General features: G+C 33.8%; 1 protein-coding gene across 1 annotated transcript in view; it reads left to right on the top strand.

The window, feature by feature from the left end:
* The window catches only part of PPA2 (inorganic pyrophosphatase 2), a 108,970-nt gene that overhangs the window by 80,365 nt on the left and 11,865 nt on the right, over positions 1-16,740 (top strand). Inside the window, exons 8-10 of the mRNA XM_031943067.1 lie at positions 8,864-8,991; positions 10,809-10,894; positions 12,398-12,467. Of these exons, the coding sequence (XP_031798927.1) occupies positions 8,864-8,991; positions 10,809-10,894; positions 12,398-12,467 (284 nt within the window). The remainder of the gene's footprint in view (positions 1-8,863; positions 8,992-10,808; positions 10,895-12,397; positions 12,468-16,740) is intronic.

A 16,740-nucleotide genomic window follows, 5' to 3' on the forward strand; every position in this document is an offset into this window, starting at 1 on the left:
TGTGTATGTGTGTGTGTGTACTTTGGAGAATACTACTTTAATGAAAGCATTAAATTAATTAAACTTAAACTTTTTTTTAAAAAAGTACTTTAAATAGTACAGATATTGTTTAGTCACTGGATACACAAAAATATGGGGTGTGGGGGGGGAATCCTAGCCCTCAAAGAAATACCAATCTGATAAGGAGAGGGAAACTAGCCTGTAGTTCTAAATTCAACTTTTGTAATTTAGAATTGGTTGTCTTTGATCTTTCTGTCAGTGACTTATTGAAGAATATGAGCAAAAAATTCTAATCACATCTGCTCACTAGGGTAATTCTAATTATTTAATCATAGAGAGTCAGTAGATGTCCTGACATCTGAATATGGATAGTGAGAGAGTTAGAGAACATGGATTCAGATCCTTGTTTTACTACTTGAATAACCTTGGGAAAGAACACTGTGTTGGAATTCTAGCAAGATGACTGAGTGGATGATCGTAACTCACTTCGCTTTGCTTTTATTACCTCAACATTGCAATAAATATGCCAAATAAATGAAAAGAATAATAATTCAGAAGAAATATAGGAAAAAATCACCTCTTGGAAAAACAAAAAAAATAATAACTAAGGAAATGAGTAAGGGGAAAGGCATCAATATAGTCAATAAATATTTTGTCAGTATAAGTGAAGAATGTTTCCCAGAAAAAAGGAAAGAGCAATGCAACAAAGAGTCCTAGAAGCAAAAATGGTACTATCTGAAAAACCTTCAAGCTGGGTAATAAATTTAGAGAGAAAAATAAAAGGAGACCTAGTATCTGTAACAATGGAAATAAAAATCCATAAAAGAATATTTAAATCATGAACATGAGAACAACTTTTAACTATCAATGAGTCATAAAAATGCAGGATTGAAGCTAGAAAATGCCTTAAAGTTCATGCTTGTAGTTTAAGGCCATATTATGGATGACAAAACATAATACCTACAGAGATGTGTTAATTTACCCATTGTCACACAGGTAAAAAAATATTAGTCAGGATTCAAATCAGATGATTTGTCTCTTAGCCAATTCCACGTTTGTTTTTTTCCTTTTTTTTTTTTTCTGTTATACCACGAGACGCTTTTTAGTTACTGAATTCTCTGAGAAAAAGAATCATCCATTTGAAAGTAAAACATGTTGATAAAACAGAATAAGTTAAAATCTTAAAAGGAGCACAACAGGAACAATTGAGATTGCTTGAAATGAAGCTAATAAATCTAGAAATCAGAACAACACAAAAAGACAGTGGGAGAATTATCATTTGCCAGAAAGAAGGAAGGCAAGCACTGGTACAAACTAAGTACTGAAGGTCTAAAGACAAGCAAGCAAGACAACTCTTGCCCTCAAGAAGCTTATTTCTAATAGGGAAAGTTAGCCTATAAAGAAAGTCCAAAAAGGGTAGAAGAGTATAGTTTGAAGTGGCAAGGAAGTGTGTGGCAAGCCTGATTCTAGGCAAGACAAGAATCTCAACTTAGAGAACAGAATTTGAGGATGGCTAGATTCTACGCATTTTGATTAGAAGAGGACTTGAAAATGACTTGGCAGCTAAGTTCTGGACAAGATAAAAATGATAGCTCACCTGTGAGAACCTGGTATTCCAGAACCAAGTTGATTTTCCTAGGGAAGAAGGAAGAGGAGCATATCTGAAGCAGAATCTGAATACCATATGTAAGAATAATCATACAGAAAATTTTTGAAAGACATTGAAGACACAGTGTGAAATGCAGTCTATCATATCTCCTGTATATGTAAAAGAACCCCAAGATTAACTCAATTAAAAATGCAGTTTCACATCAAAAAAGCAACAACTCAAATTTGTGTAGGATTTCTCAAGATGATACATGAAAGAAGAGACTAGTGTAGAGGTTGTCTAGTCCCACTTTTTCATTTTATACACAATGAGGATGCATACCCAGAAAATTAAGTGATTTGCTCAAAAGCATATGTTAATCACAGAACTGGGATTTGAACCCAAGTCTTCTGAAACCAAACCAGTGCTTTTTTCAATGGACCAAAAGTGACTCCCCAAGGAAATCTTGTGCAGAAAAACTGAGCATTTCCTTTCATTTACCCCCCCGCCCCAAAAAAGGTGGACTAACAAAAAGCCCCCAAACCAATGACCTGCAATTCTTTTAACAAAAGAAACCATCTCTGGGCAGGACTTTTGGCATAGAAAATGATTAAGAAGCAGTACATTAATATTAAGGAATGAACCAATGATGACTCATGATGTTGACTTACTGTAAATAATAGACCATTATTTCTTTGAAAATCCTCCCTCAAATCTACATTGTATGGCAGCTATATTAATATTATTTTAGATATATGTATATGTTTATGTGTGTATGCATGTATGTAGGCATATGTACATGTGTGAGTGCATATATATGTATGTATTTCTATTTTTAGAAAAGAACACACAAAGTTACTTGAAAGATGAAACAATAGAGAAACCTTTTTTTCACACTGTCCTTTTGATTATCAGTATAAGTAAGGCAGAAAACAGGCGTGTTCTTGCCACTTGTGTTTCTACTGTCCTGGAAGGTATATAGGAGAGAATCTAAAAAGAAGAATTATTCATAACTGTGAGAAACTCTAGATGCTCCTGTTTGTAAATGATATTATACTAATTATATCACATCCTGAAATATTGCAGAGCCTCCCAAGCAAAGTCTATAATCATTCAAAAGTGTTTCCCCTGTCTATTTATACTAGAAAAAGCAAGTTGAAGAATGTCTGTTGTCCAAACTAGCATATGCAATTATCAGTCTGTCAGTCAATTTATTAAGCATCTACTATGTGCCAACTACTGAGCTAAGCATACACCAAAAAAGGGAACTGGATAGATTGATAACCCAGAAAGGTGGGTCATCACCAGACACACACACACACACATACACACACACACACACACCCTGTACATATATATATGTGTGTGTGTGTGTGTGTGTGTGTGTATATATGTGTATATATACACATATATACACACACACACACACATATATATGTGGATAGACACCATAGAATGATGTAGAATTAATTAGATCAGAATCCTTTGGGAAACTGTATAGTGCTTTTAATAATCTAAACATCTCCCTGAAAGAACCTCATTATTTTAAACACCAGTATTCTTGCAGTGATCTCACAAGACTATAACTCATGCAAACCACAGTCTCTGCAGATTTAAAGTTCCAGAATGCTCAAAAGGCTTTAGAGAGATGTAGGTTCATGGTAGGCACAAGTAGGCCACAGCACATTACCAACAAAAAACTGTGAAGAAGCATAAAAGATTTCAGAGACACTTATAAAAAGATGATGAGCCTATCTAATAACAAGCTTGGAAGATAACATGGATAAAACACATGCTCCATTGATACCCACATAGTATCAGGATAGTTAAAGGAAGTTCTCCATTATATTGATTGGATTCCCCTACCTCCTATTTTTACTCTCCCCAATCAGAAAGATTTATGGGAGGAAATGAAAAAGTCATGCAAAATAAAACAGCATAAATATTCTCTGATTTCCTCCATGAGACAGAATAACCACATTGATAAATGCATAGGCCTATTAATTGCTATTTTACTAAAGTGGGAAGATACTAAGTAAAATCATAAACATTGCTCCATATTAACAACAAAATGGAAATAAAGAAAAATGACATTTTAAATAACCATAAAAAGCATTAATCAGCTGGAACTTTACCAGGATATCCTGGTGTTAGAGGTAGGCAATGTTGGGTCAAATTTGAAAGCTCTTCCATTTTGTGACCATGGGAGTTCCCCCCAACTCATTTGCAGATTGTTTGGAAAGTGGAAAAGCAATTGTAGATTTAAAAAAAAAATGCCAAGCAAATGAAATGAAGTTTCAACAAGACTGCTAATAATGGCCATAGCTTTTCTTCTTTCTCCTCTTGTATTTCTAGTTGTCTTTTGAGGCTTCTTTGGAACCTTAGGATAATTTACAGGGGCTCACCCTAGTCAGATTATGTTAGTGGGTAGGGAAGGGTTGATATGAAATTCAAAGATGGAAAGAGAAAAGCAGGAATGTATCTCATTTCTAGAAAGGTTGAGCGCAGGGTAAGGAGAAAACTTGCTCAAGTTCTAAGATGGGAAGGAATAATAGAATTGAATCGTCCTAACTTGGCCAGGAGTAATTGTTGGATATGGGGGTGAAATATAGGAGATCTTTATAATTGGTTGAATGCCCCATTTTTGGGTAAAGATCTGTGGATCCTGATTAAAAATGTGTTTACTGTCTTAGAGGCATGTTGATCCTATTTCATTGTAACAGAACTGTAACATTTACTTAGATGAAGAAAGGACGGAAGGTTGGAGAGTAGCTGAGAAGTACCAGACTGGGAAACAGGCCATAACATGTTGAGAGACCTGTATATTTAGGAAAGAAAGGACAAACAGAAATTGATACCAGATAGGAGCCTTGGTTACAAATATAAGCTAATAGGAATAAGATCAGTTCCTATTTCTCATTTTATGCATCCAAATGCTTCTATATAGGTATCACAGAAAAGGTGATATCCATTTGTTATGATAGTATGTAGAATGAGCACCCAACTAGGGGCAATGATTCAGTAAAGAAAGAAAGATATATGATGAAAGATTGTGAATCAAGAAGTCCAATCTAATATGCAGTTAGACAGCATAGATTCAAATAAGTCCCATTGCTGGTGCTATGTGTAGAGACTGGTCAATTGCTTAGCAAAGAATCCTAAGTTTGTTAACAGCTCTGACAAAGTTGTGTCTCAGCATTATTTGCAGATAGTTATAACGTAAATTTTCAATGCTCCATCTTAAAAAAAAAAATCCAGAAATGTTCCTGTTTCATTGGTCCCCTTGATTTTGTCTAGAGTAGAAATTGCCTTTTATTATCTTTTTTTCAGGGTTATTTCTCCTTCATCTTTGACACTTTGAATCCAATTTAAGTTCACTCTGGCCTAATCTTTACTTTTCTCTGTTACTTTTTTTTTTCTGGAGTTAAGATTCCAAAACTATATTCTGTTTTTAAACTGCCTTTTTCTACAAAAAATAAATATTTGTTATAAATTACTAGCCTCCCAAAAAGTAGCAAGATACATTTTCATCTTTATGTACTTATTGCATTAATACAAAGACAATAATAATAGTTCTGAAGTACTGGTTTTCTTTTAACATCCATGCATAAATGGCCTTCAAATTTTGTTCTTGAATTTTGAAAGACTGTTGTATGTAAAATGTCCTTATGTTTTCATGAAAATGTAGAAGAAGCACTGAAAAGAAGAAAAATCTGGCTCTCTTTGGCCATGATAATTAGGGAAATACTTAGGGTTTTATTTTAAGTTATTACTGAATTTTCAAAGTGGCATGTAAAGATGTAGCTTCTATTTTCACTAGTATCTTAAAAGAAACATTTTTTTCAGTCCACACAGAGTCTTTTAGCTCCCGCTATCCCACCAGAGCTTTCTACCCCTCTAATTAGCAGGTTCTTCTTTGTGAAAAAACAAAGAGATAGAGCTGCCTGTGTTAGAAATATAACTCTCTTCTGTTTCTGAGTTTTTCGAGTTTAATTTACTGTTTGTTAAATTCCAAACATTCAAAGTTGCTCTCCAAACATATATTTGAGCATTTTAGGAAACATATTGTTTTGCCAGACAACTCAAAGGGACACTTGTCAAATGAACATAGACCTGGCATTTCCTTACCTTGACTAAAACACCATTAAATTATACTAAAATATGCACAGATTTTGTTTGTGGTACATTTCAAAAAAAAAAAAAATTGATGTACAAATTTGCCTGAACATCTGTTGGAAAAATTAAAACCCCCATATGGGTGTGTTCATACCAGGCTACAGCTTTTATTGACAGTGTGAAAATTTTCCCTCTGCTGTGTTTTGAGGTATTCTGTTCACAGTGCTTAGTAATAAATATACACATGGTGACAGTTTTCTTTTGCTACATGTCATACATTTAAGACTGCTTTCCCAAAATATGATCCTGTCAGTTTCATTTACATTATTTGTTATTGGTGTTTGAATTCTTACTGATAAGGAAAAAGGGGGGAAAAAAGGTTTGATCATCATTCATCAAAGGAGATGAATTTTCCTAATTTCATTTCTGTTTTCTCTAGTATTTGTAGATTAATAGGAAAATCATTTAATCATATAGCCAAAGAAGTTGATGTATCTATAAGTTGTAAGTGGTTGTTTCCTTAAGATACTTTGATATAGTAGCCATTAGTCTCTTCAGGCCCTTCAGTCAGCAGATCTATGTTTCATGTTTTTTCTGAGAACCAGGATGGTTGTGGTCTGGGAAATCAAAAATAGGGACTTTTGTTTCATTTCAATCAAACATAGATATGACCTTGGATAAGTCATCTGTAAAATGGAGACTTGGATTAGATGAGGCTGATATCCCTTCTGCTTCTAAAATTCGTTGAGTCTTCCAGTATTCTTAAAGCATAGTATATCTATTAAAAAATGTGTTTTTGGTTTTTTTTAACCTTAGATAGTCTAACCCTCTTTTTTTGTGAAATGGGGAAATGGAGGTAGAGGGTCAAGTGAAGCCTAAGTTCATTTAGGTTGCAGATATAGGAATAGATTCCATGTGTTTCCTTAATCCTATCGATACCCAATAACCTCTGGAGTTCTCAGTAAATGCTAGATGTTAGTAAATCCTAGAAATAGAGCCTTTGGTAAGTCAAATTGCAATGAACTATTATTTTACTTTATATTTATTTTAGTGTTAGTAATGCAAAGAAGGATTTTTTAAAGATGATTTTGAGTCCACTGAATTTTCAGTGCCATAGTCTCAGGACTTAAATCTTTTCTGTGGAAAATAGGGACTAAATAGCTGTCTTTATATATCTTTTCCTATTGGAAACATCTTATAGTTTTGGCTTTGAATTCAACATGGATTTCCTCCCTTTGCTTCTAGTCAGGAGTCATTAACTGCCATAGTCCCTGAGCCAGTGAGATTTTGGATTCTGGTTTTAGTGGTTCACTGTTGTTGATGATAAGAACAGATCTCTCCAGAAATATTGACAGATATGTATCATTTTATATCTATTTGTTGCTCTTGTTCCAATCTCAGCCATAAATGCTCTCATTCTGGTCTTGTATGGTCAGGTTGCTTGTGGTCTGAGAGAAAGCTTGCTAAGCATTCTCCAGGCTCATTTCTTTCTCTCTATTTTTCAGTGTTTTGCTTTAACCTGGTTATTTGTGTATGAACTTAAAAATGTTGCCCATGTCTTTCCATTTAGCAAAGCAATCGAGAGTTACTTTACTGTCTCTTTTGGTCTTCTATTTGTGGGAATTCTCTCAGTTGGGCTTTTTAATTTAGTGAATCAGCAAGTATTTATTAAGACCTACTTTGTGCCAGACATTCTTCTAGTCCTTGAGAATACAAGTGCAAAGAATGAAATTCTCTACTTATAGCAAGCTTTCCCTTTTCATGATGTCATTGGATCTTCTGGTTAGACCATCTCAACACCAGGGGACTTCAAAAGACTCCCACCTTCCAAAGACTCCGTATCACCACTTCAGGGCCATAATAAAGCTGGTTGTGGCCCAACAGAGAGCATTACCCAATCAGATAGAATATTATGAAATTCACTGTTGGCCAGTTTGTTGGGGCGGATGAACAAAAATAATTTGTTCTGGATCAGTACCTTATGTAGTGAACAAAATTGAGGACTCTTAAGTGCCTTTTGGACTTTGCAATTTGTCCTGAGCCAGATTTTGTGACTTTTCAGCCTCAAATGCTATTTTTCACAGTTCTATGATGGGGTGGGGGGGAAGGAGGGAGAAAAAATAAATATAATACACTATGTCAAGTATCATACTAAGAGCATTATTATGTTATCTCATTTGTTCTTTACAGTAATTCTGTGAGGGAGGTGCTGTTATTACCCTGCCCCCCTTTTACATTTGAAGAACTGAGGCAGAGTCACACTACTAATACTGAGACTAGATTTGAACTTAGGTCTTCCCTACTCCAGAACTCTATCTATGGCTCTACCCAGCTCCTGTGACTCTAGGAGCCCCAAATAGAACCAAGGAAATTCTCCCATTCCCACTGCAATGGGAGTCTTAGGACTTAGCATTTAGGAATGAGAGAGTTTATTCTTCCCAGTGGCAGGAGCAGGGGGGGCATGTGAGACTAAGATAGGAAAAGAGAGATGTAGCCAGATGAATCCATTTCCATAATGATTTACTGAGTGAATTCAGAGCCAGAGTTAAAATCCAAGGGTATCTGCTAAAAATTAGAGATCTAAGAAATAGAGTACTCCTTTCACAGAAAAATGGAACACTTTGTTTCAAACTTAAGCTTCTTCTAAGTCTTTTTACTCTGCCCCAGCTGATGCTTAATCTTCTGAATAATTGGTCCTACTTCACAAGTTCCCAACTAGGATATGTATTACCCTATCATATGAGTAGCTTGTCAAAGTAATGTGGGGAATATTTGGGAGGCAACTATTTTACTCCTGTTGAAATATTCCAAAAGTGTTAGTCAATTAAAAAATTTTTTTTTCACATGCCTATGTCAATAAGTGTTTTCTCCGTACCAGACATTGTTAGGTTCACCATAGACATAGTAAACTCTATAAGGAATGTTCAGTAATATTAAACAAGAAATACATTACTAATTGATCAATTCAGAAAAAGATTTCCTGAAAGCCAGGAAGTGTGGGATCTAATAAAGTCAAGAATCCATGCTATTCTATCTCTGGATGATTCATCTACTTGACCTCAATCTCTGGTCTGCATACCAAATTTCCACCTTCCTGAACTTAAAAAAAAATGTAACAGTTGTTTTTCAAACAAAACTTTCTTTTATTGTTGTTTACAGATATCGATGATGTGCGGAAGCATAAACCAAGTTACCTTGAAGCAACACTTGACTGGTTCCGTTTATACAAAGTGCCTGATGGAAAACCAGAAAATAAATTTGCTTTTAATGGAGAGTTTAAAGACAAGGTAAAGATGGCATGCATTTTGACGTGCTTTTCATAACTTATCTTACTGATGGCTGCTTCTTAAAATGATGTGAATATCTGCATATGATGTAAATAAAAAAGGTTCTTTGATGTGTTCCTAATTTGATGTCATATGTATTTAAGCAGATATTTTGTTTGTCATTTTATTTAAAGAATCATTTCCAAGAATTTTTATCAGTGAATTATAAGAGGAGCTGAAAAAAAATTTGTAGAAAATACATATGAGATGACATTCCTTCTCCCAACTTATCAAAGAAACTTCATAATCCTTGAAAATGTCTTGAAATAAATTTAATTTTTTATAGTAGAATACATTTAATTAATATACGGTTGGTCTCTAATAAATGAGATAAGAGACAACACTAAGTACAGACTATAAAGGTAGTCTAGTATCCGAAAAAGATGCTTGGTAGAGGGAATTTCCATATTAGGAGCTCCCTACAACAGTTAAATCATGTATACAGATAAAAACAAAAAAATGATATATATTTTAAAACAACCTAAAAATAAACCTAGATTATATAATTCTCAATTAAATTCACAATCATAAGAATATGCTCTTTGACTTTTCAGTACATTTGTTCATGTTTAACCAGATTCTCATGTACCAATTTTCCATGGCACGGGAATATACCTTCTTAATATATCTTGGGTTTTTGTTTGTTTGTTTACAAAAAACCCTAGGTAAAACGTAGGGTGTACGCAGGGTCACAGAAAACATCACATATGAGATATTTAAGTGTCTAAGGCCAGGTTTGAACTCAGGTTCGCCTGACTCCAAGGCTGCTATTCAATCCACTTTACTACCCGCTATTATTTTCTATTTATTTTATTTAACATAGGTATCCAGTAAATTATCCAAAATAATAATTTAAAAAGACTAATTAAATGCCGGACCAAAGAAATGGTCACATTCCCTGCATTGTTAATGAATTTTCAAATTAGTGGAATAATTTTCCATAATATTTTGGGTTACAAAGTTAATCATATTTTGGATTTTATAATCTCAATATGTGTCCAATGGCATTATCCCCAGAAAGATGTGGAGGGAGAGGGGAGGTATGGTTAAAGAAAAGATAATTAAATCAGCATTATTTATAATGGTAAAAAACAAAAACAAAAACTAGGAACAAGCAAAGTATCTAATTATTTGGTAATGGGTGAGAAGTAATCAAATGGAATATAATCAAGAATGAAAAGTATAAGGAACAAAAATAGGGAAGCATTTATGTGAAATAGCATCAAGAAAAAAACCCAAAACCTCAAAAATGTTTATATATTTTGAGTGTATAAAAGGAGAACAATGCACATAAATCTAGGACTGAATGGATAAAGGAGGAAAGCAGAAGAAGATATGATATGACATGATGGGCATAACTAATAGTTTGTTGTAGGTATTATTTGCATGTTGATTTTTAAATTTTAGATGCAAGTTAATTGTATTTATTGCTGCTTGAAATTAATTGTTTAAAATTGTGGTCTCAAAACTCTACAGAACTTGAGGGCTAACTATAATTCATCCATCTAAGATAGTTGCAGAGATGTTTGCATTCTTTTATCCATATTATCACAGGTATTTAAAAAATAGACAATCCCATTAAATGCCAAGACCAATTCTAAATAACTGGTTAGTTTGGTAAGTAATATGAAAGCCTAGTACATAATTAACTTTGATGCTAAATTAATTTTTAACAGATTTGCTGGAATTATTCATGAGTTTATCTTTAGAATAAAATATATTGCATTGCTTAAACAATAATTGGCCATTTCAAAATATCTCTTTTGCTGCTAACCCAGGATTTTGCTCTCCAAGTTATTGAATCTGTGCACAAACATTGGAAAGCCTTGCTTCATAAAAAGGCTGATGGAGGAGATATAAATTGGTAAGAATTTGATCTAATTATGTTATATTTTGTGTTACTTTAGCTTGTCTTCTTATTCAATATGTGATAATTATAAACTCTCCTTTTTTTTTAAAGGTCATGCCTATGATATCTTAAAAAGCATGTCAATTTTTCTAATAATGATATTGACCCATTTCTTGACAAATAATGGAAAATAACTTGATCATTACAAGTGGTATGTTCACTTCTGATGATCTTTTATTTGGGGATAATAGTTGTGACATAGCACTTTTTGAGGGTATGGGAAATGGAATGAATTTTTCTAATAAATAAGTTTTTCAAAAAACAAAATATAGCTTTTTTTTTTTTTTTTTTTTTTTTTGTCCTGTTAGATAATGGAATTTGCTATAAGGCATTCATTTTTTACTTACTTAACCAAATCCTTGCTTATTAGAAGCAGAAGCAAGAAGCATTAAAAGCTGATATAGGCATAAAAGGTGGTTTCTAAAAATAACTCTAATCCTAAAACAGGTAAACTTCAGCTCCTTGAGGGCAGATATATTTTATTTTACCTCTTCTGTACTGATACATATAATGAGTGCTTAATAAGTGAATGTTGATTGGTCACATTACAGAATCAGATGAATTAGAAACCTAGAAGAAATTTTAAAGGGAATCTTGTCCAACCTTCTTCTCTTTTACAGAAAAATTAAAGTGATCTTCTCAAAGTCAAAGGAAGTGACAGTCAGGCTTGATGCATAGGTTCTATGTTCCAGGATCAGCCCTCTCTCCACACCATACCAAATTGAATTGAAACGAATTGTGTCTAAAACTAAATTATACTATTGTCTATGTGTAAAATTATCCACTTTACAATAAATGAATGAACAAATGAATAAAAAACACTTAGTTAAAACAATAGGATTGCATTTGTTACTGACCATGGAATGTGCTAAAATGTTTTCTGTAAAGCCTGTGTTGTTGAACATTGAATCAGGAAGAGCAATCTGTTATTCCCTACAACCATTATTCTCAGCCTGCATATTTGGAGAGAGACTCTCCATCCTCTTTTGGAGGCTTGTTATGATGTTGGCCAATTCTGGTTTTCAGGAAATTCTTCCTTAAAAATCATGTGAAACAATTGTGCTACATTTAAAATATAAATATAAAAATAATATAAATATAAAATATAAATAAAAATAAATAGGCATTTAGTCTCACTTTCCTCCCCCCATTTATTAATGTTAACAAAAGTATCATTTCTTTCACATATTAGATGAACAGGAGGCTAAGTTTAGTGCCTTTTTCAAATGCTGATAATGAAGAACCTATAATATAGGGCACACATTTATAAAGTTATCTTTGTAACCTTGCCTAAAATAAATGTACTGAAATTTTAGCTCTTCTCAATGATTTTGCTTAATATTTTCATGCCTAGTCTGAGAGTTTGTAATTACACAAACTATTTGGGAGCAATCTCTTTTGTTTGGTTATTTTCATTCATCATTATCCTTGTTTAATACCTACATTTTTATACTTCAGTGTTAATGTACAGGTATGTGACAGCCCTTTCTGCTGCAGTGAAGAAGAAGCCAGATCCATAGTGCAGTCGGTAAGAGATAGAAACATTGGGCATATTTTAGTCTCTTATATATCAAGTGGGACAAATATAGAAGTTCTGAAAATCCAGCGGTGAACTCAGATGAAATGTATAAAAAATCAGGGTTTTTCCAAGTCATGAGTTTAAAAAATAGCATTGAGTCTACTAAAAAAATCCACAGAACAATATCAGATAGCTTTCAAACCCCTTTGGTTGCATCTTAATTGTATTTTCCTGAAGCCTCATTAGGTTTTAGTTGATTTCTTATGATGCTATTTTTCTTAATACAGGTTGAAAGATGAATTGTTATTTTTGTATAATATACTCTTTTATGATACTCTGTTGCTATGAGTTATCTTAATCGAATGCTAGAACTGAGACTGGCTGCCTGTACCAAATAATCGTCAGGATTGAGTCATTATTTTTTCTTATTATTGTTATTATGGAATTGTATATTATAAATTTATTTTCATTTAAGAAAAATGAAATATTTAAAATTTTAATTTTTTTCTTTAACAAAGGCTATTTGTTTCCTATTTGGGTAAATTCAGATAACAAATTTCTTTTTCAAGCTTCTGAGACATCTTGGATTTCTCAATTTCCTGCTGAAATACTGTCTGTGGAGAAGTTCATTCATTATTAATTTGAAGTTTTATATTTGGAATATACTCAACAAGCAAATTAATGCTTAGATAACCAAGCTATATCATGGCAAAATTAGATGTTTTCTTTTTATTTTTTTTTTTTAAATCATGTTATAGATTTAGCCAATAGAAAAATTTTAGTGTTGAAGATCTTATGTATAAATTTAAAATTTTCTAAAAACCTGAATACTTTACAAAAGTTTTGTTCCTGTGCTTTTGTCATGGAATCCAGGTAACCATGGCTGCTGCTTCTTTTTTTTTTTTTTTAAATAGTTTTTTATTTACAAGTTATATGTATGGGCAATTTTATAGCATTGACAATTGCCAAATCTTTTGTACCAATTTTTCCCCTCCTTCCCACCACCTCCTCCCCTTGATGGCAGGATGACCAATACATGTTAAATATATTAAAGTATAAATTAAATACAAAATAAGTATACGTGTCCAAACTGTTATTTTGCTGTACAAAAAGAATTGGACTTTGAAATATTGTACAATTAGCTGTGAAGGAAATAAAAAATGCAGGCGAATAAAAATAGAGGGATTGGGAATTCTATGTAGTGGTTCATAAGTCATCTCCCAGACTTCTTTCGCTGGGTGTAGCTGGTTCAGTTCATTAGTGCTCCATTGGAACTGATTTGGTTCATCTCATTGCTGAAGATGGCCACGTCCATCAGAATTGATCATCATATAGTATTGTTGTTGAAATATATAATGATCTCCTGGTCCTGCTCATTTCACTCAACATCAGTTCCTGGAAGTCTCTCCAGGCCTTTCTGAAATCATCCTGCTGGTCATTTCTTACCATAATATTCACATACCACAATTTATTCAGGCATTCTCCAATTGATGGGCATCCACTCAGTTTCCAGTTTCTGGCCACTATAAAGAGGGCTGCCACAAACATTCTTGCACATATAGGTCCCTTTCCCTTCTTTAAGATCTCTTTGGGATATAAGCCCAGTAGTAACACTGCTGAATCAAAGGGTATGCACAGTTTGATAACTTTTTGAGTATAATTCCAAATTGGTCTCCAGAATGGTTGGATGTATTCACAATTCCACCAACAATGTATTGGTGTCCCTGTTTTCCCACATCCCCTCCAACAGTCTGCATTATTCCCTGTCATTCTAGTCAGCCTGACAGGTGTGTAGTGGTATCTCAGAGTTGTCTTAATTTGCATTTCTCTGATTAATAATGACTTGGAGCATCTTTTCATATGGCTAGAAATAGTAACCATGACTTCTTAAAGACTCTGCTAGAGGAACCTAAGCTATTAGATTTTTGTAGATTGAAAAAGATGGTGCCAGTCACAGATAGTGCTTTTTCACTGATAGTGTGATCCTAAACAAATTCTTTGGCTTTTTTTTAGTCTCATTTTCCTTGTCTGAAAGAATGGGAAAATTATGTAGAGACCTCTCTGCCAGGGTTATTGTGAGGATTAGAGTATATAGCTTGAGTAAAGCACTTGTATCTGTGAGGAATTATTTGGTTGTGTCAGCTTATAAAATGAAGAATATAAATGGTTCTGTTCCTGTGCAGCTAACTCCTTTATGCTTCTTCAGTGACAGTACTAGGAAAGGGGAGTCAAGGGGATTAATAATAATAATTATAATAAAGTATAACACTTTAAGATTTGTTGTTGTTTAATAGTATCTGATTCTTCATGACTTCAGTTAGGGTTTCCTTGACAAAGAGTGCTTCATCATTTCCTTTTCTAGTTCATTTTATAGATAAGAAAACTGAGGCAAACAGTGTTAAATGACTTGCCCAGGTCACATAGCAAGTAAACATCTGAAGTTGGTTCTGAATTCAGCCCTCTATATCTATCACCCTATTGAACTCAGGTTCTCCTGACTGTAGGACTAGCACTCTATCTACTGAGCAACCTCGTAAGTATCTGAGGCTGGATTTGAACTCAGAAAGATGAGTCTTCCTTATTCCAGGTCCAGCACTCTTATCTGCTGTGTCATCTAGCTTCCTGTTTTAAGACTGGCAGAGTGCTTTGAATGTATCATTTGATCCTCACAACAACCATATGGAGCAGATAATTATTATCCCCCACATTACAGAAGAAAACATTGAGTCTGAGATAGGTCAGGTAACTTGTTCAAAGTTGCATGCTAATAAGTATGAGGCAGGATTTGAACTCAGCCCTCTTCATCTAACACTGCCACATGGCTGCCTCAGAATCATACTATTCTAGAAAATATGATTATTAAAATTTAAAAAGTAGTCTTTTTAGTAATTGCCCTCTGGAACAAAATATGGAAGTATTTGAACAAGTGGTTCAGAGATATCTTCATTTAGAATGTCGGTTCCACAATTTCAAAACTGATATATGGAGGTGTCTTACAGCATCAGTATTTTTAGCCTTATAATATCCCATCCCATTTCCTTCTTCAGCATTGAGATATCTGAAGGAACTTTGGGTAAACATTCCCCACTTCTTCCTTATTTCCCATATATGATATCCTTTGTTTTTGTAGAGGTGTCTTCATGTTTAATTTGTCCAGCATTTTCCCTGTGCAACTTCAGATGTTGATGTTATACATCAAGTGTCCCATGTGGAAACAATAAATTTTAAGCTGTTTGGCCCAGAAGAAGCAAATTGCTCATTAACCTATAGTATATGTCCCAGTTACACCACTAAGGCAGTGATTTGGGAATGTCCTCTGAGACTTGGGTGGTAGAACAGGAAGATTTCCATCTCTGCAACTTGGCAGGACCATGATGAGATGTGGAGAAAAAGTTTTTTGATAAAGAAAGTTACTTGTTTCTAGAAAATGTTATTTTAGCACCCACAGAGAAAAGAAACATACTGAATATACTGAACAAGAACTGATATAGGAAGTATCTGTGGGTGAACCACCATGCAATACTGATCATAGCATAATTAAGTTTAACATTATTAAGAGTGGGAGAACCAGAAGAAAGCCATCATGTAGTTTCTTAATTTTAGAGAAAGGAATTACAACAATGTGGTCTGTAAGGAAAATAATTTGTGTTACCATAGCTTTAAAGGCAGCAAGCACAAAATATTTCAGGAAGAAGTTTAGAAATGGCAGAAAATGTTATGTTTTCTTTATTTGCCTTTTTGTAGCCCTTCATAACTTGGGCCATTCTTTCTTACCTTTTCAGTCATCTGATACTCTCCCCATACCCTCTGTGATCTGGTGACCCTAGCCTCTTTGCTTTTCCTTAAACAAAACACCTTATTTCTCAGCCCAGATATTTTCTCTGATCCTCTTAGAGACTTCCTTTTATTGATTATGTTCGATTTATTCTGTATCTTTTTTGGGGGGGGTAGGGTGATACATAATGTTAGGATGTTTCCCTTATTAGACTGTGACTTCTGAAAGGACAGGGACTATTTTTGCTTATCTTTGTATCTCCAATGTTTTAGCACAATTCCTGGCACATAATAGGTACATCATAAATGCTGATTGACTTGATTTTTTTACCCTTGGAAAAAGTCAGGGTTCCTCAATGTGTGAAATCCTTCCTGGTCTTTAAATTTGCAAGAAACTAGCCATCTCGAGGTAGCTTAGAGAAAAGTGGTAGCTCAAGGAGAAGAATTACCTACACGTGTACAGCACTTTACAGTTACAAAGTGTTTTACCTGTAAGAATAAGTGATAA

Source organism: Sarcophilus harrisii, chromosome 6, assembly GCF_902635505.1.
Source record: "Sarcophilus harrisii chromosome 6, mSarHar1.11, whole genome shotgun sequence".
NCBI lineage: Eukaryota > Metazoa > Chordata > Mammalia > Dasyuromorphia > Dasyuridae > Sarcophilus > Sarcophilus harrisii.